We start from the raw sequence: 25,226 nt of genomic DNA, 5'->3' as shown, positions 1-25,226 counted from the left end.
AACAAGCATTTGACATATATATATATATATAAAACACATATATAAAATGTATGTGTTTTTTTATATTAGCAGAATGTCAGTGCATCCAAGAATTTTAAAAACTGGTGTATAACTAGGTTTTGTTTCACAATATTGTTGATGGATTAAATCAAGTTTATAAATACACAACACATCAATTCAAATATTATAGCCTGGGACAAAATGCTTTCCTAGCCGAGTCAAAGAAACAAACAAAACAAACTTCTGCTTCTCTAAGGCCCTCCCCACCATTTCCTGCTCTATTACAGTTTGTTTATTAAATCAATTACTTTAATCAAATTATTTTTAATTGATAAATTTATAATTATTTTATTATTTTTTTAAACTCACCAACAGTGCTATTCTAAAATATCTCAGAGCCACAGGAAAGAATAGGCAGGAAGTCCTATTATAAAAGAAGTTCTCTTCCCATTCTAAAATACACAGAATACCTAACGTGAAATTCTTACCTGTAACAGACAACTGCTGACATCTTTCTACACAGGATCCTACTTTGAAAAAAAGGAAAGGGGAAATTCATTTTCTTTTTTTCCTAGCACTGTTTTACATAAGCAACAGAAAAGAAAGAAGTATAGCATATAGAGATGGAAATGTAAGATAATAGAGTTCAATTCTAATTAATAACATGTAAATAATTACAGATATGGTGGGTTTCTTTTCAGATTTGATTAGCCATATTGTATAAGCGGATTACCTATTTAAATTTTCGGAGAACAACGCAGCGAAATAAGCATTTTAAATTTAAAATTCTACCAATGTAGATTTTTCCATACATTGTTGGAATTTTATTTCATTTTCAAGACAGCAGTACTACATATAAATTCAGAATTTATTATTTCATACTATTACAAAAAGAAATATTATTCTGCTGTGAATACATCTACAGCACAGTTGTTTACTAAAATGTTCTAGCTTTTCTTAGTATCTTGTTTTGCATCAAGAAAAGAAACAGCAGTGGACTTAACCACGTTATAAAAATAGGATCTGTGCTCTTCCGAATGTTGAATTATATTTTTCAGTATCTTTTCACTGCTGAACTTGCTGGCTAGGGCTCCTAGAGACTGTTGCTCAGAAAAACTTTGAGACAGGTTTCTCAATCCTGTTCTATGAATATACAAAAAAGATATTTTTAAAAAAACTTACATATATTACAAGAAATTTCAGGCTCCGGAGAATCTCTTTCTGAAGTCTCGCTTAATGCCAAGTCTACAGTGTCCAGAAATCTAATAATGAATATATATAAATATACTAAAAGTGAATAAAGTTTAGCAGACTATTAAAAACAGGAAATTAGATTTCAGTTAATTCTACTGCTTCATAAGTATAACAACACTTTAATATTAGCAGATATTGATTGTGCCATAATTTTCACATCTCTAAATTTCCATGCCATTATTTCCAGAATGTTATGCTCAGATCTAAAATGTTAAATTACAAGGTCTTTTGGAAGTGTGATGGTGTATGAAAACCAGTATTGTCGTAATGTGTATCTGACAAATGACCCATTCAGATGCATTCCCTACTAACTAAATGTTGATATATACTCTACTGTACTACCATTAACAAGCAAGGTGCTTGTATATAACTGTGGATAAGATGTTCTTTTATTCTAGATCAACAAATTACGCAAGTGTGTGTATATACTATGTATACTATGTACGTATTCATACACACACACATACATACACACACACACACACACACAAACAAACAAATAAGGTAAGGGAACTAGATAGGGAGAGATACTCACTTAAAAGTAATGTACACCAGAATTTACAAAAAAGTATTTATGCCATAGCTATATTCAACAATAGCAAAAGCAGAAAGCAGCTCTGAACTCACCTTTCTCTTTTGTCCTCTGCCACTACTGTGCTAATCAGAAGCCCAGAAAGCAGAGTGTGGTAACTAATCTTATCCTACTTGTCTACCTCCCAAAACTTATGTCCCAGAGTCCCACAGTGTATTTATCACTGACAATTCTGGGACAAGAAATTCATTCAAGAGCATCCAGAGTGGAAAAGGCTATCGCAGGTATATCACAAGAAGATGAATTAGGAGAGCAGAGCCCCACGCTGAACAGAAGCCAATACGATAACTTGCATTCAGGCCTGCTCATAGTTTACATTTTGTACAATCATACAAATATGAAATAACAGCTTTATCCTCAAAGGGGTGTCTGAATAGTTTTGTTCTGCTCTATGGAAATTATCCTGAACAATTCATGATACAGAGATTTGCTTACAGTATGGAATACTATTGTCAAGCTCCAAAAACCAAGAAAGACATGCTGAGATTCTTCAAAGCAGATTTCTTTATTGTTCCTTACCTATAGACAGAAATCTTGCCAAGCTAAGAGAGACTACTTGCACCATAAAATATATATTTTGGGAACTATTAGAGAGGAACCATCTTCACCTTCTTTCTCTCACACAAACTATCTAACTATGTTGTCTCTTGTCCTTTGGAATGTGCTCCCTCCCTCCTGGGAATACAGACATTCCCAGGCACAGAAGATGCACATCACAGTTCATAAATAGCAAAGAATCTCTGGTCAAAGAATTGTGGGATGTTAATTTGAGAATTTTAAAACTTTGGGAATGGAATTAATCAAGGCTGCTCCATTTATGGGAAATGCCGGGCTGAACAAATTAGCATGTTTTCTCTCCAAATCTTAAATGTTATTTACTCACGACTTTAGTTCTATGATATCTGGGTGGTTTTCGGGCAGGACAGCAATCCCACGACCATACCCTGTGCCTCCATGAAGAAGAAACTGTATAACATCAAGCCCGTTTTCAGAAGTTTGGGGTTTGATGTGCACGTTGTACATTGAAATGAATTGTCCAATCTTAAAATACACAGAAAAAAGAATTGGATTATTGTTATCTACAAAACATCTAATTACGACAATGTATACTTTCTTATAATTTAATAGTATTTTTTAACTTAACCCTGGATGATAAAATAATAGTTACTGTTAAGGAAGATATAATCGATATAATGGTAAGCCTTTCTAGCTGCCTAAAATTACACTAGAAAATTAAAGACATAGTGAGTTATTAGGCACGTAGAATAGTGGAGTCTGATGCAATTCTGAATATAAAGCAAATCTTAGCTTCAGAATTCTTCAGTTCTAAGTGGATTTCTTTTTACATAAAATGGTGTAAATTGATGGATGGATATCAGGAATGTCTCTGTCAATGAACAATCTGAAGGTGAAAGAAGATTGGATATTTCAGCAAGGTAACAATCCAAAACATACTCTACCTTCAAATCAACCCTGAAAGAATTATAGGAAAGAGAGAAAATGTTTTTTGAATAGCTTTTGCGGTCCCCCCAACTTGAATAATATGGAAATTATATGGGAAGATCTCATATGCACCGTGCATGTAAAGAAACCTAAGAATATTTCTGAGCTAAAAGAATTCTGTCATGAAAAGTTTTTTTAAAAATTCAAAAAACAAACAAACTGTTCACTAGCTATAAGGAATGGCTGGAAACTATTGTTTCTGCCAAAAATGTATTAAAGTATTGACTAAAAGGGTATCTAAACTTTTGCAAAGGCCATATTTATGCTTTTTATTAAATTTATAAGCAAGTCAACATAAGCAGTAAGTATGGATTGCAGTTTTCAGAAAAGTATTTAACTTTATATCATACAGAGGTGTGTCAGGTGTTGTGTACTTATGGAGCATGAACTATGACTGAATGTTTGCACAGAAGTGTTGTTTAAGAAATCAGCAATGCCTCTCAACAGTGAGATCATACAAAACTAATGCACTTTAAGCTCACTGGAAAAAAAAGTTCTAGTGCACTACCAGTAATTTCCAGTGAGTGGCAGGATTGCATACTTTTACCTTTCCAGCTTGTGAACAGGAAATTCTAAACAAAAGTCTGCACAAACTAGTTATTGAAATACTTCCATGTTTAAAAATTCATAACCACTTAACTGCAGCCAAAATCCAACTCCTGCATTGTAAATCCTTGTAAGAAGATGAACACGCTCATAATGTTCTTTGAACAAAATATAGGGCCCATACATATTTTTAGCATCAATGCCCTTGCTCAGCTGCTTTTTCAATCATTTCCCCTCCATAGTCAGTATCCTTAATCAGTCCTCACCTGCTTCTTCCATTTGTTAGTCTCCTGTCTTTTCAGTAAAGCAGTCCTATTACAGTTCTCGACTTTCAACCATTCGTTTAGTGATAGTTCAAAGTTACAACAGCACTGAAAATAGTGACCCTCCAACTTATATCTGTTGCAGCACAGTCATGATCAAAATTGGGGCACGCTGGCAAATAGCATGTAATTGTGGCAGCTGCAGAGTCAAAAAGAGCCTTGCTGGAGCAGTGGGCTAATGCCTCCTTAAGTAACACCAGCTGCCTGCAATTAGTGCAGGTTCGCATCCCACCAGGCTCAAGGTTGACTCAGCCTTCCATCCTTCCGAGGTAGGTAAAATGAGGACCCAGATTGTTGGGGGCAATAAGCTGACTTTGTATTAATGCCGCTTGGGTGTGTGTGAAAGCCCTAATAAGCAGGCATATACATAGAATGAAGGCTACTGCTAAGCTTGTAAGCCGCCCTGAGTCTTCGGAGAAGGGCGGGATATAAATGGAATTAAAATAAAAAATAAAATAAAAAATATCACGGGATACCATTTATGAATTTTCCGGCCAGCTTCCAATAAGAAAAGTCAATGAAGGAAGCCGGATTTACTTAACAATGACATTGATTCACTTAACAAACATGACAAAAAAGATTGTGTAAAACTGTGTGTGACTCACTTAACAATCAACCTGGTTAGCAGTGGTAATGCTGGTCCCAACTGTGGTCATAAGTCAGGAGCCACCTACACCTATCTCTGCTTGGCAATTTATTTCACAATGCTCACTCCTGAACAACAGAATTGGACAGAGTGAACACACAATCAGTTTCCATACATTTGCACAACTGGATCAATGTATTAGGATTAAGTTTTTATTTTGTCACAAAATGTACCAGCAAAAAGATGAACTCTACCTCTCATAGGTAATAGAAGCTGTTTTGCTGCATTTTAATTAGTAAAAATCCAAAGCAAACTGAGGCAGAATGGAAAATAAGGAACCCTAACTTTGATTTATCTCCAGTGAACAAGGACTAGACAATTATCTCTTTTCTTAAAAAGTGGCCTTGAAGAAAACAAATCCCAATTTAACTTAAGGGTATTTAGTGAAAATGGCTTAAAACAAACCAGCAAATCTAGAAATGTAAATTCCCAAACAACTGGAGCTCGTTTTCCATATGGCAGGTTGGAATTGGAGAAATGGTTGGCATTAATTGGTACATGACTGCATTGCAGTGCGATTCTTGTTCAACAATGCAAGTGAGAATGTGAATGGCTAAAATGAAAATGCAACTTTCTCCAGCTACATTAGAGACATACCAACAATGGTAAGTTGGTAAAGCTTTTTAACTATGTGGGTTAAGTATTGGTTTTTGGCAAACCCGTTGTAAAACAGAGTCACATGACCCTAGGGTACTGCAAACGTCTGTAAATGCAGCCGTGCTGCTAAGTGTCTAAAGTTTGGTCAAGTGACTGAAAGGGGAGGGACACTGTTGCAAGTTTGAATCAGAATTGCAAGTAGCCTCAAGAAAGGTTCATCGTAACTTTGATTGGTTGCTAAACAATAGGTGGTAAGTGGATGATTACCTGTACCACCTTAGCAGTAGAATGCAATTATATTGCAATCTTGAAAATGTAATATCATTAGAAATACAATTATTTAAGACTTGCAGTAATAATTCCTATGTTACAAATAACCCTCTTAGCAAGATGGCACTCTTCAATAAGGAATAAAAATTAAAACGTTTTCTTTCTACATTGCAGAAGTCCCAAAATAATGTATGAATCTCAAAATGAAACATTTAGAAAATATTTATGAACAAATCACAAATTCATAGAAGACTATGTTAATTTTTTTAAAAATACTATTTTTAAAGCAAAAAAAATAATAACAAATAAAACAGTATAATATACAAGGCTACATTTTTTTTAAAAAACAGTTTATCTGAGTAATAGGAAAAAACCTGAAGACTTCATCTTTTTTTCCAAATGTTCATAGTTGTATTCAAAAAGATGTAATATAACTCTTAAATACTCTTTTTCATAATAAGTTAATTGAATTTTCTTTACTCGTTCTCCCTCCCCCCTCCCTGGAGATTTGGTTTGTTGGGACTAATCATGGCACTTACACAATTTATATAAATTCAATTAATTTAATTTAAATAAATGTACACACAGATTCACTTTCAGTAAAAAATGGAGAGTTAAAACAGAACTAGCAAAAAAAAAAGAGCTGTAATTGCCAAGAAGTTCCTTTACCTTTAATAGTTTTGCCACATGCACATGATTATCGTAAGCTACAACATCCACTGTTAGGTATTTTAATCTACGGAGGAAATATTCATCTCCCTCTAGGTCTTCTTCTTTAACAAGCACATTCCAAGATGGGAAAGGGCATTTTGTGCCATCCCATACCTGCAATGAAACAAAAAACACTCTTTTTTTAGAATCAGAGAAAATTGCACAAATAATATTACACAGTAAGGCTTAAAAACTACAATAAAGGATACACAACTTGTAATTCCCCAAAGATTCTTCTTCAAATACCTGTATATATACATAAAACAAAATATATTTTGTTAATGTATTTGTCCGCTAAACTCCGTTGAAGATGTTACCAAGCCTGGTAACAAAGCGTTCGGAAACCAACCCATAAGCTCAGAGAACAAACATTCATTCACATTTTGTTAAATTTCTTTGAGACAGTATTTATGTATAAAGAACATTATTTTGCAATCTTCCGGGGAATAATTTAAAAGAACAAGGCAGAGTGCTCCTAAAAATGCTAGTGGCAATGTTTTGGATAAATGTGTTTTATTCATTCTCCTAAACTTGTAAGTAGGCCATGCAAAATGTTCCAACCATCTATCTAAATTGAGCGTTTGAAACTTGAAACAAGTTAGGAATAAAATATGCCATTTTAATGGCTACAAACGCCTTTTCCCCTTTTAACCAATGGAAGACAGAAATTCACAATGAATCAGTGCCGTATTCTAATTATAAACATGCTTCTTTTATGCAAACTCCATTACTCATTAAACATACGGTATCTGCTTGAAAGGTTAGGAGACGTTCTCCATGCCTTTCTTCAATTTTCTGCTATTTTTATTGATCAACAAAACAGCATCATAAGCAAGGTTTCAGAAAGCCTGTCGATCCAGATAATCAAATGTAGAAATCTGAGAGATATTGGTATGTATCTGACATAGAAAACTCTCAGGTCATCCAGAGAAGCAAACATGACTTCCCGAAAATGAAGCCAAAACACAGAATATGGAGAATATTTTTAAGACATTAAAACTTCTTATAAACCAATTTTCTCATAGTTTACTAGTGACAAGAGTAGTTATAATGGGCTGCAGTACAAAGGAATATAAAAGTAAATTTCGTAAAGCAGTGTAATTCAATTTATTAATGGAAAGTATGATAAAGCTAATGCATACTGAGGTAAAGAAAGCAAAATGCATCTAACCATGGCAAAATTTAAGTCTCTCTCTCACACAGAATTATCACAATTTGTATACCTATTTTGACATATTTTATATTTTTAAACTTTCAGAATTCCAAATAGTTGCAAAGGAGGTTAACAGCGTACATTATTTCAATCATATTTTCTTAGTATATTTCCTAGGAAATACATTTTTGTTTGAATATATTGAAGTTTAATAAGCAATCCTAATTGCCCTGGTTCATAGGGAAAAAATCAAAATCTGTAACTGGGTAATACTAAAAAAGATTCAAAAGAGATTTAACAGGATAGGAAAAATATGGCTTCAAGCAAAGATGTTTACAAGTACATAGAACTATTTCCTTCCCAAAGTACTAATTATTCGTATGATAATCAGGGCCATCAAATAATGAAGTCAGTTTGGATAGATGCCACCACAAAGTGAGCCAAAACATGGTCAGTGAAAACCAGAACTTATTAACTTGTTTTAATGAAAATTTTGGTATCCAAAAGTTTCAGGAATTATAAAATGCAGCATTATTAGCAGAAGATTTAAAATGATTTTGATGGAAGAAAAAACCCCCAAAGATTCAGTTATAGCCTACAGTTGCAAGAAAAAGTATGTGAATCCTTTGGGATTACGTGGAGTTTTGCATGAATTGGCCATAAAATGCACTCTAAATGTCATGTAAGTCACAACAATAGAAAAACACAGTCTGCTTAAAATAATACTACACAAACATTAGCTGTTGTCATGTTTTATTGCTGCCAAAGGAGGGTCAGCCAGTTATTAAGTCCAAAGGTTCACATACTTTTGCCACCCTGCACCGTGAATATTTCCATCTTATGTTCAATTAGAACTTGACAACAGCTGTTTGTGTAGTATTATTTTAAGCAGACTGTTTTTCTATTGTTGTGACTTACATGACGTTTACAGGGCATTTTATGGCCAATTCACGCAAAACTCCACGTAATCCCAAAGGGTTCACAGTTTTTCTTGCAACTGTACCTACAGCTAGTATGAAATTATTGTTGAATTAAAACATAATGAGTGCAGAGATGGGAATAATCATAAAAAGAGACCTTGAGAAGATAAGAAGATCCATCCACTTTAGCTTTTGCTATTAGTTGGCCAGTGATTTCAAAAAACGTTGATGGCTGGATGTCACATAATTTTTTCATGGAAGGCGGACTGAAAAGATTACTTGCTACCCAAACACGCAGGTCTTCTACGGTTTTTCTGTCTTCATCCGTAAATGAAAATGTTTTACTAGATGTTCGGGGAATCACTGGGGCTCCAATGTTACCATCAAATGTAAGTGAAGCAAATCCAGGACCTGATTTCCCTTGGATCTGATGATTGAACTCTTCGATCTACAAGAATAAAAATGTGTATCATATAGAATAGAGTTTCTCCTAAAATGTTAAAGCTTCATACTAAAAATTATGTAATAAAAAACCCAAGATGTTTAGAAAGTATCAAATTACAGTTAATAGGTTAACCTATGGTTTCAGAACATCTCTTTATTTGGTTTTTTTTTTTTAACTCTCAACTGGTGGAATGGAGAAAGTCCTCAATTCTTCTATATGCTCTGGGGTCATTATCTGAAATCCAGCAGATATAAACTGAGTACATATGGCCATTTTATTTGCAGAAAACATAAGTGTGAAACCTTCTAGAATTAAACGGACAAAGTGACTAATAACGTGGTGATAAAAACACTAACACAGTACCACAGATTGCCTCCCTGTTTCTGAAGGAAGACATTAGTTTGCAAAAATATTGAATTTCAATGTGTTTGAACTAGAAACAATGTAAGCCAGCACTGTTGATGCTTCATGTAAACAGCTGTTCTGCTATAATAAACATCTGATTATAGCATTTTTATTTGCAGTTGGTTGCTAAAAGGATGATCAACATCTGAGAGGCATAACAGTTTCAAAATTAGGTACTTTCCAGGTAATAAATCTTCCTTGATAAAAATAATACTAGTCTTTGGTGAAATAAATCAGCTTCTGTAATCAGTACAATGATACTTGAAATGGCTATTTTCTTTACTTACCTGGTCACCAATATTTGCTATAAGGAGAATGCGTTGTCAAACATAATACAATCACTGTCTTGCTCAAATAGCTCATTCTTTCAAATGTTATTTCTTTTCAATGGGAGAATGCATTTGTCTCATCTTTCCTTCCTCTGGCTCTTTATTTTCCTAATCTTTTACTGAGTCTACTGCAATTTTGTTTGGTTTATTGGTCAGCAGATGCAATACGCTACGAGTCCTTAGTATAGTCAACTGGGCCAGAAGGATGCATCTGGTTTGGAGAAGATCAGTTAAGATCAGACTAGGAATAGATTCTTTCAATAACTGACTGGGGAATTTTAAAAAGGACTGTATCAGCTTTAATGTATTTCTACAATTATTAAATGTATAAATGGTTATATATTTCATAGAGCCTAAGTACATCCGCAGGGATTTATGGCACGATTTATCTTGTTTCCATCATTACCATCAGTAGCTGCATGGGATTTAGTGAATTCTTGCAGAACTTCAACTTGCTGAAGCAATTATATGATTGTTCTTGAACAGGCTTTAATGACAGCCTACTGAGTTATACTTTGGAATATATGAGCTGTGAGACTTGATCCCTTCAAATAAACCTGGATATCTAAAGCAGTTCTGATTTTAATATTTGAGAAAAATGGCATCCTTGGGTTAGGTGTTAAATTAAATTTTCATATATAATATTGGCTTAGGTTTCAAACAACCATGGTGTTCCTAAACTGAAACTATATTTATATATTCTCATTGGAAACACCTAATTTATTTTACTTTACTGATGCAAATTGTTATAATACTTTATTATGCCCTACTCTTTAAAATCTTACCAATGCATATACCTACAGTACATATCTCTATCTATATGGACAGAAATATTTATATACATAAAATCTCCAATTAATCATTTACTTTTTTGGCAATAAAACGATATTAATAAGATAGCAGTTTTGGGCAGAAAGCACAGTATTTCCATTTTTAGAGCAAATGTGTTTATGAGGAACTGAAGTCCTTAGCTCATACATTCCTCTATAACACTCGATGCTCAGACCTTCAGACTCCCTTTATATTTAACAGATCTTGTAGAAAAGAGATGGATTATATTATCAGAGTACTGCCAAGTATTTTAAGAGAGTTAAATAATTTCTGTCACAAACACCAGTCCATTTTATGGCTTATCAATGTGTGAAATTTTTCTTCTCTTGCTTTTTTTTCTTTTTGGTTTGTTTATATATTACATCTAATCTAAATAAACAAGCAACAAAGGAATGTTGTTTCATCTGTCCATAGATTAAAAGTCTGTGCATTCTACATATAAATTTGTGCATCTCTTTGTGAGAATACCAAAATCATTCAGGAAGCTTAAAACTAGAATGATTGAGTAGCTTAATTAAAATATTATTCTAAATTTGCCTGCAATTGAACCCCAAACACACCTGAATTGAATTTTCAGAGAAACGGTTACAAAACTGCACTTGCCCAGCAGCGCCCAGCGCTTGAAATATGCTTGATGGAATGTGGCAAATAGCAAATCATTTCATTCAATGACGATGATGATATCCATTTAGTTGTGTTCAACTCTTGGTGATTTTTTGTTCTTTGGTGGCTTTGTTTTCTTTAACCTAGGGTTCCCCAACCCCCGGGGCTACAGCCCAGTACTGGGCCTTGAGCCATTTGGAATTGGACGGTGAAAGTGGCGGGCAAGCGCACACATGTTCCACTTGCGTGAGCAGTGTGCGTGTGTGCCCACCACACACATGCTTTCCCACCACTCATGCGGAGCCTGGCCGGCCTGCAAAGCCAGAAAGATTGGGGAATTCTCTTTTAATCACTAACTCTTCCAAACATAATTACTTTCTACAGTGAATTCCTCTACATGACATGGCCAAAATAAGTGAGACACTGTTTTGTGATTTTGCCTTTCATTTTAATAAGTACCTAAAACATTTATTTTATTTATTTTTATTTTAATTCCATTTATATCCCGCCCTTCTCCGAAGACTCAGGGCGGCTTACAAGCTTAGCAGTAGCCTTCATTCTATGTATATGCCTGCTTATTAGGGCTTTCACACACACCCCAAGCGGCATTATTACAAAGTCAGCTTAATTGCCCCCAACAATCTGGGTCCTCATTTTACCTACCTCGGAAGGATGGAAGGCTGAGTCAACCTTGAGCCTGGTGGGATGCGAACCTGCACTAATTGCAGGCAGCTGGTGTTACTTAAGGAGGCATTAGCCCACTGCTCCACCAAGGCTCCTATCTAAATAAAACATGCCTATCTAAATAAAAAAGGTGGACTCGAATAGTGTGCTTAATCTAAATCAGATATAAAGGCAGTCACCATTTAACCATCACAACTGGGTTCAGTAAAGCCGTCATTTAGTGAAGCGGTCACTAAGTGATATTGCTGTGGTGCTTGTCAGCTTACTTCAGCTTTCCTTCTCTTTGCAGACCTTTGAAGGTCGTAAATGCAAGAATTGGTCACAAAGTTATATTTTTATCACCGTCATAACTATGAACACTCACTGTATGAAGCAATTGCTAAACGCTAACTGTATGTTAAAAATAACTTCAACTAAGGTGCAAAATGAAGTAAATGATACATAATCATTTTTAAAAAATCAGGAATTCTAACAGGATATAAATCAATGCCCAATATAAGTTTGCTTACATTTCATTCTCTAGTGAACAAATATATTGCCATAGTTGGAAAAAAAATCCACCAGAACAATATTCATGCAATCGAACCAAATACTTTGGTATGCTATATACCAAATATTTATGTTGCTTAATACTGTGAATATCCCCTAATTTGAACCACTGAACAAAGTAAACACTCACAATTTTCACCTGTAAAATGTACTTTACAACCAGTTCACCTGACAAAGTTGAAAAATTATCCCCAAATTATCCCCCCCCCCGCTCCATCAAGATTGAAATATATTGAAAAGTGAGAGAGAATTACAAGTTCAAGGACATCAAGATTCTGCTAAAAGAATAGCAAACAAAAATAAATAAGGCTAGAGTAATGACCAAGAAGAGGCAGCAAAAGAGTATCTCTAATTAATATTTGTGAATGATTGTGTTTCTTTAAACATGATAGCACAGAAGTAAAATGTCTAATAGAAACAACCATGCTGTCTGTCATGGATCACAGTTCAAGATCCACCTACGATCAGGATGACAGATCACATACAAAATCCCACCCTTATCATAAGACAAAGACAAAATGCACAGAGTAATTTGAGAAAGCCTCAGTTCCGCCTACCTACAAGAATAATATGGCTAGTCCTCTGGCTATGGTAGAGAACTCAAAACTTTGTGCAGTCCATTAAAGGCCAGGAATTGTCTAAGAATTTCCCTCGACGTTAATGTGGTAGAAAGCAACATTCCTAAATAGTCATCCTATTATCATTAATGTAATCTAATTATAATTCATTTAAAATTAAGTTCAAAGTTTTTTGAGCTAGACCTGCGTTCCCCTACCATGCCGCCCAAAGGCCATGTGGAGCCTTCTAGTTCAGTTGAATGGATAAGTGACCAATATGCATCAGCAAGCCCATAAAAGTTAGAATTCTCTCTGTCAAAGATTAATGCCAAGAAGTATCTGCTCTCTTTCCTTTGAACAGACTATAGTGCTTTCTTACCACATGGCAGGAAGTGCATTAAAATTACCATTATTCTGTGAAATCGAACAATATCACCATTTCTGTAGACCTGTGGAAGGGCATCTTTGACTAGATGAAAAAATGTACACACCAGCTTCACGTTGGACTGATCTACAATGGTCACCATTGAGCAATAATCTGCACATGTTGAGAAAAAGAATGAAAAAGAACATGTTTGTCATGCAAAGAAATCCAGATTATTTCTTTATTTTTCATTTCCCTGTCACAAATGACACATAGTACATTGGCATATTTATTTTATTTATTTATTTAATAATATTTATTTATTTAATAATATTTATATACCGCCCTTCTCCCGAAGGACTCAGGGCAGTGAACAGGGCAAGAATAAAAATACAAAGTTACAAAAATTAAAAAGGAATTAAATATCTGCCCAGTAAAAACAGTAAATACAATATTAAAACCCCAATAAAACAACAATAAAAACCAAACCAATCCCCCATCAGGCCAGGCCGGCTTGTTCGAATAAGAATGTTTTTAGATCGCGACGAAAGGAGCGAAGATCGGGCGCCATCCGGAGCTCAACCGGTAACTGATTCCATAGCTCCGGGGTGCCCACAGAGAAGGATCTCCCCCTGGGGGCCACCAATCGACATTCTCTGATCGGTGGCACCCTGAGGAGGCCCTCTCTGTGGGAACGCACAGGGCGAAGGGAAGTTGATGCCGGCAAAGTACTAAAGTACTAAACTGTAAAATTCCATATGACTTTACTACTAATTCCTTGTCAATCTTTCAATGACAATACAAATGAACTAAAGCAATATTTGAAAAGTTCATATAACAAATAGCAAAATGTGGTTAATTAGTAGCAGATTGATTCTATCAATATCTTTATTTTTCACACAAAATGTTGTCAGTTGTGTTGCTGCCACCATAACAGACATATTGTACTCTTTTCAATCAATTAGATCTATCTGCTTATTTAAAATCAAGAAACAATATGAACTGATGAATGGATCAATAAAATCCAACCTATCAGACAATTTATCAAAATATTTGTCTGATCCATGAATGAATTTAAATGTTTTTTTTAAATATAGCTTTTAGCTAGAATTTTCCTATACATCTACTTTATATGAAAGTAATTCCGACATTTTTTTTACAATTTATTTATAAACAAATAAAACAAGAAAATAAATCTTGCATGCTAATTTTCCCAAAGTTTTAAAATATATAATAAAATGTTCTTGCTGTCTCAGCAAAACAAAAACATATCCATCCATCTCTTTTCATACATTACACTCAGTAACAAATGAACATCTTCTCACAAAAGCTTTTGAACGGAAAACTATTTTGTTCAGATACTTAATTTTGAAAAACCTGCAAATCGACTTAATATAGAAATCAATGGCAGATGTCTAAAAAATGGAAACTATTACTTTAAGATTTTGCAACAGGTTTATTGGAATGGACTCTCCCTATGTGTATTGGACATTAACAATAACTGATAACTCTTTTATTCATTACTCGATTTGTAACTTACTTTATACATTCTGCATTTCATCAAAAGAAAAACTGAAGTCAATGTGATATATAGAATGTTGCCACCTGCTTTGCAATCACATTGTGATTACATGTACATTAATTCTATAAAAAGATCTCAAAAGTATGCTAGTTACCAATATACTACTGAATACCACTAAAAGTGGCACATGGTGGCTCAGTGGGTTAGGACACTGAGCTTGTCGATCAGAAGGTCGGCAGTTTGGCGGGTCGAATCCCGAGTGCCGCGTAACAGAGTGAGCGCCTGTTACTCGTCCCAGCTTCTGCCAACCTAGCAGTTCGAAAGCACGTAAAAATGCAAGTAGAAAAATAGGGACCACTACGGTGGGAAGGTAACAGCGTTCCATGCGCCTTTGGCGTCTAGTCATGCCGGCCACATGACCACGGAGACGTCCTCGGACAAGCGCTGGCTCTTCGGCTTTGAAACGGAGATGAGCACCGGCCCCTAGAGTTGGAAACGACTAGCACGCATGTGCGGGGAAACCTTTACCTTTTTACCACTAAAAAGATCTTTATAGTATCCACACATTTAATTTATTGGAAAGCATACCAGCTTTGCTTTGTAAATATTAGCAGAAAAATAAGATAAGGAAAAAGTGATCAAAATGATCAGAAAACCAACAAATCTTCCAGCTGGAAATGGTGGTGAAAGGGAAACAGGCCAGATGCCTTTTACATAAAGCTGTGGAAACTGCATTGTTTAGATGGGGATCATACCTTAAATGAGTGACGGTGGATTTTTTTTGGTAAAAAAAGTGATTATCTAGTTTATTAGATATGCTATACATATTGTATATTCATAGAGTGGCATTAAAATTGTTGAAATAAATAATTAAAATAATAAAGAATACCCTTCAATTGAAGGTTCAAGAATACCCTGATCCATCCAGAATTCAGGCAGAAAGAAAGAGTTAATTGTGAAGAACTGCTTTGTCCATGAGTTCAGTGTGGCACACCATTTTATCTTTAGTACCCTACTGTTGTCAAGTAGATCTAAACTTAATTAAAAACCTAAACTATCCTCAATGTTTCTTTCATATCTCAAGATAAACTTTTTTAGTTTATTTAGCTATGAAAATTGTGGTTCTTATTATGTTTTTTTAATCAGTTTCAGTTAATATCTAATGTCTTCAAAACAGTCTCAGATATTTGTCATGATACTTTATAAATGAAACTAAATTCTAATAACTATGCACTATAATTACTATTATAATATGATGTAACATTTTACAATATTATGGTATGTGAGAATCATTTCATAATATTTAAAAAGTAAAAAATAAGGGTTTTTTGTTATGAATTGAGGAACCTATGAAAATCTAAATTAAATTACTGGAAAAAACTAATATTCAATTGATCTATTCCCTAGGATTATTTTCTTCAATGGTTTAATGCTTAAAAGCAATTACTACATAATATCTTTGTTTTGAGGATTCATATTTTGCCATTGCAAATTTCTTTATTTAAAGAGTTGAATCCCTTTTAAAGCAACAAGTCCATTTTATTACAATGACAAAAGTCATTGTTAATTTAAGTTTTAATTATTTCAATGAAAATAAATATCATCAAATTTGGATTCAACCAATTGTTTGCAATGACTTTGTTGTAGTACTTTTATAAGGTTTTAAGATTTCTCACAGTTCTATAACCAGTATTACACACAAGCAAACAAAAATGTTTTTTATAAATGGTTTACAAAAAGAGTGGGAGTCTATGAATTATACAGTATGAAGAAATTATACTCCTCTCTCCAAATTATCTAAATTTCCAATACTTTCGTTCGTTTCATTAACTTTTTCAAAGCTAAGTATGATTATGGTTATATTTGCAGTGGGATTTTAATTATCCAAATTACACTTTATTGGCATATTTGAATAAAGTTTGTAGACCAAAATGGGTTTGTAAATAGTTTGGAAAAGAACCAATAATAACCATTTCAAAACACATTAGCCTAACTGTGACTAATCTGAAAGAAGGGGGGATTTAAATGAGAAAGAAGCACAACACACCTGACAGTGCACTTTTCATTTTTCTTGTTAGGAGATAAACACAACAAATATACTGAATATCTGTGGAGTCTCACAACAATTTCACATTCTTCTGAAAATTCAGCATGACTTTCCAACTTTTTCTGGTGATATAATTTGGGATGTTTTAAAGCAGAAGTTTCCAACCTTGGCAACTTTAGGCTTTGTGGACTTGAACTCTCAGAATTCCTCAGCCAGTCGAAGTCCACAAGTCTTAAAGTTGCCAAGGTTGGAGACCTCTGTTTTAAAGTAATTATTCTTGGAAAAACATAATTGCACAAGGACTCTGCAAATTTCAGATTCTGTTTATGCAGAAAAAGTTCAAATTAAATTATACATTTGTTAGCAATTTATAAAGTTGGCTACTTCAATATTGCATATTTTCCTTACCCATTCTGTAAGGCACTCACTCACTTAATAAGTGTTACAATTACAAAGAAAAAATGCAAATCAACATCCCTTCAAAATTAATGCATAGAAAACAGTCTTATAGTAGCAAACCTTTTGCATCTCTTATTAAACCAAAGTTTTATAATGGCTAAAGAGCCTGAGGCCAACTTGGCGCCTCTATTCAAAGAGTTCTTTTTTGGAGGAAAGAGTAACTCTTAAGTTCTTTGTTTTTTTGTGTCCTTATTACTTTCTTTCTTGCCTTTTTCTCTTTTCTTCTACAGTTTGCCACTGCATTGACAAATGAGAGTAATCGAAGTCAGCAGCAGAGAGAGACAACTGCTGAACTTTTCTTCTTGCTCCATAGCCTGTGTCCACTTAATTCAGAAAATATTCTACTGTTAGAAAGCCTTGAGTGATAAACTTTGATGTAAGATATTAAATTCAGTAAATTTAAGATAAAATTAGAGAAATCTACTTAAGAAAAATAAATTAATGGGTTAGGACGCTGAGCTTATCGATCAGAAGGTCGGCAGTTTGGCGCCTGTTACTCATCCCAGCTTCTGCCAATCTAGCAGTTTGAAAGCACGTAAAAATGCAAGTAGAAAAATAGGGACCACTAAGGTGGGAAGGTAACAGCGTTCCGTGCGCCTTTGGCGTCTAGTCATTCTGGCCACATGACCACGGAGACGTCCTTGGACAAGTGCTGGCTCTTCAGCTTTGAAACGGAGATGAGCACCAGCCCCCAGAGTCGGAAACGACTAGCACGCATGTGCGGGGGAACCTTTACCTTTACCTTTAAGTAAAATATGGTTAAAGAGGTTTGGACACATTCAGGTTTTATTCTGGACCACTTATGAACATGTCTACTTTTCCCTTGACCTGGTGGTCAAGGTCCACTCTACAAGATTCCTACCCATTCTGTAATATCAGAATGTATTTCATTTATTTATTTAAATTTAATAATCACCAAAATCATTGGACAATGAGCAGGGCAGAAAACTAAAAAAGACATAAAAACAGCTAAAATCATAGGGAGCCCGGACTAAAATGCTTTAATAACAAAATCCACAAAACAAAACAGGAGTCATTAAATGAATAACATCAAACCCAGGCCTAGGACGAAAACCAGGTTTTCAAAGCTTTCCAGACCCGTAGAAGAGAAGGTGCTGTCCTGATCTCTGGGGGGACACTGTCCCCAAGGGGCCACAACAAAGAAGGCACACTTAGACCCACAAGATGGCAACATTTAATGGAGAGGTCCTGGAGTACCCCCTCTCTGCCAGAATGTACTGAGGACAATAAATAGTTGGAGACTAGCATTCTCTCAGGTATGCAGCCACCTCTGCCATACAGGGCTTTTTATAGGTAATAACCAACAAACTGGACTGCATTTGGAAGCCAACTGGCAACCAATGCAGCTTGTGCAGCAGTGGTGACACATGGGCACATTGAGAGGTGCCTGTTACTGCTTGGTCCACTGCATATTAAACCAGCTGTAGCTTCTAGGCAGTGGTGGGATTCAGCCGATTTGCACCGGTTCAGTAGAACCGGTAGCTAAATTTTGTTGAGTTCAGAGAACTGGCTGAACGCACACAGGACTAGAACAGCCCCCCAGAAGTGTGTGGCTGCCACTTCTGGAAGTCTGTTCTAGGCCTCGGAGGCCCGAGAGGCCTAGAACGGCCTGCCGGAGGTGCATGAAGCTACTTCCAGAAGTCACTGGGAATGCATGGATGCTACTTCCAGAAGACCATTCTAGGCTTCGGAGGCCCAGGCCTGCATCCATGCGAAGAACTTGTTGTTCAGGTATTTGAACCCCACCACTGCTTCAGGGTGATCTTCAAGAGCAGCCCCATGTAGAACATACTGCAATAATCCAACTGTGATGTAACCAGGACATGAGTGAATCTCTGAAGGATCTCCAATTGAAAAAAGGGCACAACTGGCACACAAGATGAACCTATGCAAAGGCCCTCCTGACCTCAGCTGCCACTTGCTCTTCATGCGGTAGCTGCCCCCACCCCAAGTTGTGCACCAGTCTTCTCTGGAATAATGCAGCCCCATCCAAGACCACAGCTGGCGAGATCCCCATGTCAGGGGGTCCAAATAGTCACACAGTCTTGTTAAGATTGAGTTCTGCCCTATCCAGACTTGAAAAACCCCCATACACTGGTCAATACAATAATTTTATCTACACAGCTTGGGATGGTAATGTAAAACTAACTATGATACAGCAATCTGAAGTAGTGGCTAATCTAGCAAAGATCATCAAGCCCGAAAGTACCCCAAATAGGAGGCACCATGAATCAATCTCTGTCATCATCAAATAAAACTTGACCATGGGGAACCACTGCCACATAGTACCTCCTACTCATATCCCACAGCTGGTCCAACAGTATCAAAAGCCATTGAGAGAACAAGGGGCATTAGGATGGATACATCATGCTCTGCCAAACATCATGAGCATATGTGCCCAAACTGCCTCTGCACGGTACCTTGGTCTGAAGCCAGACTGAATAATAATTTATATCCATGGATTATTATTGATCCATTGAATGATAATCCATTTCCTCCAAGATCCTCTGTTGCTATTATTCAACCACCTTTTCCACAATTTTCTCCAAAATGGGCTGATATGACTATTTACTTGATCAGCTATGGCCGTTTATCTGAAATTGGCCATTAGTTCACAATCTATTTTGGCACTCATTTGCTTAAAAAAAGCATATACCCCAACATATTATAATGGTAAGATGTATATTCAATCATACATACCAGTTCCTTTGCTGAAATATGGAGGCTTGAAGAATGTCACAGCCCCATACAAGTTGACAACAGTTCCATTTTTAAGGTGATTCAGAGGAGTGTATGTGTATTGGGGAACAACTTTCTGGCAAGATAAAAGATAAAATGATCCGTGAGAACATGATCTATGGCAAGCTGGTCAAAAATTCTGTGACTGAATTATTTTATTTTTTTATTAACCTTAAAATTGTAGAATCGATTATGAAAAAAGAGATTTTTCCCATATAAACTAGAGGTCCATTAATTTTTTCAAGTAGTGGATATCATCATGCAAACTCACATAATGCCTTTTTTTTAAAAAATACAGAAGTAGATATCAATAGAAAAGATTGAGAGGTTTTTATAATTATAGAAGAGAGAATTTTGTAAATTGCTGCACAGAAAATCAAAAGCTTTTTACCGTATTTTCCGGCGTATAACACGACTGGGCGTATAAGACGACCCCCCAACTTTTGAGATGATTTTCAAGATTTTCGTCTTATACGCCGGAAAATCAGCGAGCCCGGGAAGGCACGCCCTCCCCTCTCACTGTAGAGGAAGCAGGGCAGGCTGGCGTCTGGCGGGAGCCGGCAGGGCAGTCCTGCGCACGCACGCGCTCCCCAGCTGTTAAGGAGCACTCCTTAGCAGCCGGGGAGTGCGCGCGTGTGCAAGACTGTCCTGCCGGCTCCCGCCCGACGCTCTTCCCTCTTGAGGCAGCATCCCAGAGGACTCCTTAGGAGCCGGGGAGCGATGCTGCCTCAAGAGGGAAGAGCGTCTGGCGGGAGCCGGCAGGGCAGTCCTGCGCACACATGCGCTCCCCAGCTGTTAACGAGCACTCCTTAGGACTAATTTATAATCTCTCATGTAAGAAAATGCTGGGGGGGGGGAGAGAATTCATAATATGGTTTGCCCTGAAAAGGGATTTTGATGGTTATCATGTGTGTTTGCAAAGGATTCACGGGTCGGGGAAAGGGAGGCATGTGGAGGAATGCTAATGACCAAACCCTCATATCAATGGTACAATGATTTTGTCGTATCAGCGGTACAATCATTTTGACGTCATCTTGGCTTGTTAAAGTTACCGGTGTGTGCAGCATGTAGGTGTATTCAAACACAGAGCCAGAGAGGTAAGAGCGTAGAAAGGCGAGGTGCCAATACGTGGAGAAAAGAAACGATGCGACCTATTAAAAATGCCTAGCACTTACTTAAGTAACTACAAAGATTCAGCAAACGGAGTAAGCCCGGTGGAAGAACTGCCGGGGCTGCCTCTTCAGAGGGAAGGAAGAACGCGCGCCTCGCCTCCCCTATCCCAACGCCGCCTGCTGCCACGGTCTAGGGTTGGGTTACCTATAGCCCACACGTACGTCAGGCGCTTTCTCCCCTTCCATTTTTTTTTTACGACAAATGACACCCTCTTGCGGCGGGGGGGACACACATTGAGGGGCGGCGCCGGCGCCCGCAAGACAGCGCAAGAGACAAAGCCGCGCTAGAAAGGTGGGCAGCACGCGGCAGCATCCGGAGCTTGCGCGAGGGGCATCTGGGAGGCCGGCGCACGAGCACGGGAGAAATTCCGGTGCGGCGCGAAAGTAGGTGCTGCTCGCCCGTCTGCCTGTGTGCTCGCTCGCTGGCTGGCTCTCCCGCTCGCTAGCTCCCCGGCTCCTAAGGAGTCCTCGGGAATGCTGCCTCAAGAGGGAAGAGCGTCGAGCAGGAGCCGGCAGGACAGTCCTGCACACGCGCGCACTCCCCAGCTGCTAAGGAGTGCTCCTTAACAGCTGGAGAGCGCATGCATGCGCAGGGCAGTCCTGCTGGCTCCCGCCCGATCGCTGATTTTTTTCCGGCGTATAAGACGACTGGGTGTATAAGACGACCCCCCAACTTTTGAGGTGATTTTCATGGGTTAAAAAGTCGTCTTATACACCGGAAAATACGGTATATTTTTTATTATTTCTGCACTTTTGCTTTTTTTCTTTCTTTTACTGTTTCTGTTCTTTATTAATTTGGTTTAGTTTGTATGTCTTTTTAAAAACTTTAATAAAAAAGCAAGGGGCTTCTTCACTTGCAAGCAAAGTGTCTTTTCAAATTATTTGCACTAGTATAAGAGCTACCGTATTTTTCAGACCATAAGACGCACTTTTTTCCCCCAAAAGTGGGGGGGAAAACGACGGTGCGTCTTATGGTCCGAAGGTGATCCGTATGGCCAGCCCCAACCTCCGCAAGTGGAAAGCAAGGGAGATTGCCAGGAGCACGAATCGGCACGTGCTGAGAAACGCCGATCTCACGCTCCTGCACTCTCCCTCGCTCAGTTTCAGCTTCCCTTGCTACAAGAGAAAGCAGGCTGAAACGGAGTAAGGGAGATTGCCAGGAATGCGAATCGGCTGATCTCGCGCTGCTGCAATCTGCCTCGTTTCAGCCTGCTTTCTCTTGTAGCAAGGGAAGCTGAAACCGAGCGAGGGAGTTTGCAGGAGCGCGAGATCGGCCGATTCGCATTTCTGGCAATCTCCCTCACTCCATTTCAGCTTGCTTTCTGCAAGAGTAAGCCGGGCTGCAGGGCCCCCTCCGCGGGTACTGCTCTAATGCAGAGAGGGAAGGACAAAGAGGGAGGGAGGGAAGGAAGGAAGGAAGGAAGGAAGGAAGGAAGGAAGGAAGGAAGGAAGGGAGGGACAATGGGAGAGGGAGGGAAAGAGAGAGAGAGAAAGAGAGGGAGAGATTAGAGAAGGAGAAAGAATTTTTTTTCTTGTTTTCCTGCTCTAAAAACTGGGTGCGTCTTATGGTTTGGTGTGTCTTATGGTCTGAAAAATACGGTAATTCTCCTTCCATGAAAAAAATGAAAAAAATATATATCCTATCTCTATATAAAACCATTGGCAACAATGTGATATTATTTCCTGGATATTTTCTGACCTTACAATCTCTTCCCAGTGTGGATAAGTTTGGTCCAGGCCTTGTTACCTAATGCAGCAACATATTGTGAATAAGGAAAACTTATTTTAGATATTGAGCCCACAAATTTAATTGATTCAAACTTACCATGGATACTGTTTCTTTCCTAGTCACATGTTGTGATGATCCAGTACAAACCTGGGGGTAAAAAGACTTTTAGCACTATAAACATGTTAAAAGTAATTTCAGAATCTTCATGCCAATATTTTAACAAGACTTTCATTAAATATTTATTAAAATTAAACACTATGTATTATATCAGAAATGGACACTTATTTCATATGCTATTGAACAGGAGAAAAGAAAAAATGATCTTATGAACAAGAGATCATTTTTTTCCATCAGTTTGTTCTCTTAAACAAAGCTACTTGTAGATTCATTACGTATTTACTATTTTGAAAACATAACATTAAGTATATTCTATCAATGAGAAACATCTTCACTAAACTAATAGTACTGTAATACTATTGAGAGATTTTATTTCTCCTATTACACTTAATTACATCAATAAGGGATAATGAGAAATTCAGATTTTTATAACTTATTTAGATTTAAAGATCCAGAAACATAGCATTATCTGATATTTTAATTTAAAAATCTATATCTATATATTTATATCAGAGAACACACAATATTATAATAGTATACACTAATATTCCTTTGAAAGCAACTATCAAATTTATAGTTTTTAGTATTTTTAACTTTTTAGTTACATATTTATTTGCATACTGCTTCAAAAACTCCCATAAAAACACAATATAAAACAAGCATCGTGTAAAAATTAATATTCTTTCTTTATTCTTATTTATTGATAATGACCATGACTGCTCATATTTACTAGAAATAAAAAATATATAAAACAAAGAGATATCTTGTTAAGCATCATGACTTAATTAAATTGTAATAACCACAGTCATCTTTTAAAATTACTGTCTAATTCAACTACAGATTAAGTGAAAATGGAGAGAATGAGAAAAAAAAAAACTTGATCAATATACATAAATCGTAGAGCCGGCTTCATCAGACACTTCCACCTGACACCCATGCCTACTGCAATCGTTAGTGGACTTTGCCAAGCTGAACCCAACCACCATGATGATAACCTATTAAAAAAAAAGCCAATGAGAATGTTATTATATCCGTCACTATACCATTTACATCACATCTTTTTATCCCTACCTTTTAAAAATGATAATAAAAACAATGATGGTGCAGTGTTTAGAATGGAGTGCTGCAGGCTAACTCACTGCTCACTCCAGGAGTTTGATTCTGAATGGCTCAAGATTGACTCACCCTTCCATCGTCCCTTGGTCAGTAAAATGAGGACCCAGATTTTTGGTGGCAATATGCTGCCTCTCTAAACTGCTTAGAGAGTGCTGTAAAGCATTATGGAATGGTATGTAAGTCTAAATGCTATTGCTATAATTTTGAAAAATACTAAAATGAATAAAATGAGACAGAACCAAACTGCCCATTTTAAGATGAATAGTGCCTCCATATATTACAATCCTTAACAAAGAGAAAACATGTTAAAAATAGAGAAGCCTTTAAATAAATGCAATGACAAAAACAATGAAATACAAATGAAGGAGAATGGATTGAGTACAATGTAGGTTTGCAGATTATAATAACCAATTATAAGAAACCTTGATGTAGTAGCAATCTGATAGAATTGGGTAACAGAAGATCCAACAGCAAAGATTTGAAGTATAAATATTATAGTCTGAATGCTGAATGTTATAATTGTAACTAAGCATGTTATATATGGCAATTTTAAAATAAAACCCACTTTAACCAAGAATTGTATTTTTTTTCATGCTAGGAAAGATGTTTAAGTGTTTATTTCTTTCTGACTCCTATGGTAAGCAAAATAACCATTTAAATTAAGGAAGAAATAAGGCTAAGATTAATAACTCTTAAAAAAAAACAAGACTAAGCTGAAAAAAAAATCAGATGTAGAAATGTGCAAGTATCAAAGTGCTGAATAAGTGAAATATGGGTCACTTAAATAAGATAATAATTATAAAAATATTAACTTTATTTAAAAAGTCATTTTTAATAATTTTATTAAAGAAAAAACTAATATGGTGTCTGAAAAAGTGCAAATTAAAAAATAAAAAACGTTTCTTGAAAAATTCAATTCTTGATAAAAGTCCCCTTCACCAATATATTTTATAAATCAGAATTATGAATATAAATAGAAATATACACATATATTTTTCAGCCTATATGGTATTAACTCAACA

General features: G+C 36.4%; 1 protein-coding gene across 1 annotated transcript in view; it reads right to left on the bottom strand.

Moving 5' to 3' along the window:
* The window catches only part of POT1 (protection of telomeres 1), a 60,916-nt gene that overhangs the window by 25,462 nt on the left and 10,228 nt on the right, over positions 1 to 25,226 (bottom strand). Inside the window, exons 4-12 of the mRNA XM_083366024.1 lie at positions 23,979 to 24,083; positions 23,068 to 23,118; positions 20,032 to 20,146; positions 13,326 to 13,456; positions 8,673 to 8,963; positions 6,401 to 6,556; positions 2,730 to 2,887; positions 1,183 to 1,262; positions 489 to 530 (exon numbers count right to left, since the gene is read on the bottom strand). Coding sequence (XP_083222150.1) covers positions 489 to 530; positions 1,183 to 1,262; positions 2,730 to 2,887; positions 6,401 to 6,556; positions 8,673 to 8,963; positions 13,326 to 13,456; positions 20,032 to 20,146; positions 23,068 to 23,118; positions 23,979 to 24,083 — 1,129 coding nt within the window. The remainder of the gene's footprint in view (positions 1 to 488; positions 531 to 1,182; positions 1,263 to 2,729; positions 2,888 to 6,400; positions 6,557 to 8,672; positions 8,964 to 13,325; positions 13,457 to 20,031; positions 20,147 to 23,067; positions 23,119 to 23,978; positions 24,084 to 25,226) is intronic.

The sequence above is a fragment of the Vipera ursinii genome, assembly GCF_947247035.1.
Source record: "Vipera ursinii genome assembly, chromosome: 6".
Lineage (NCBI taxonomy): Eukaryota > Metazoa > Chordata > Lepidosauria > Squamata > Viperidae > Vipera > Vipera ursinii.
The sequence above is the reverse complement of the archived record's forward strand: the minus strand, read 5'-3'. Positions and strand labels throughout refer to the sequence as shown.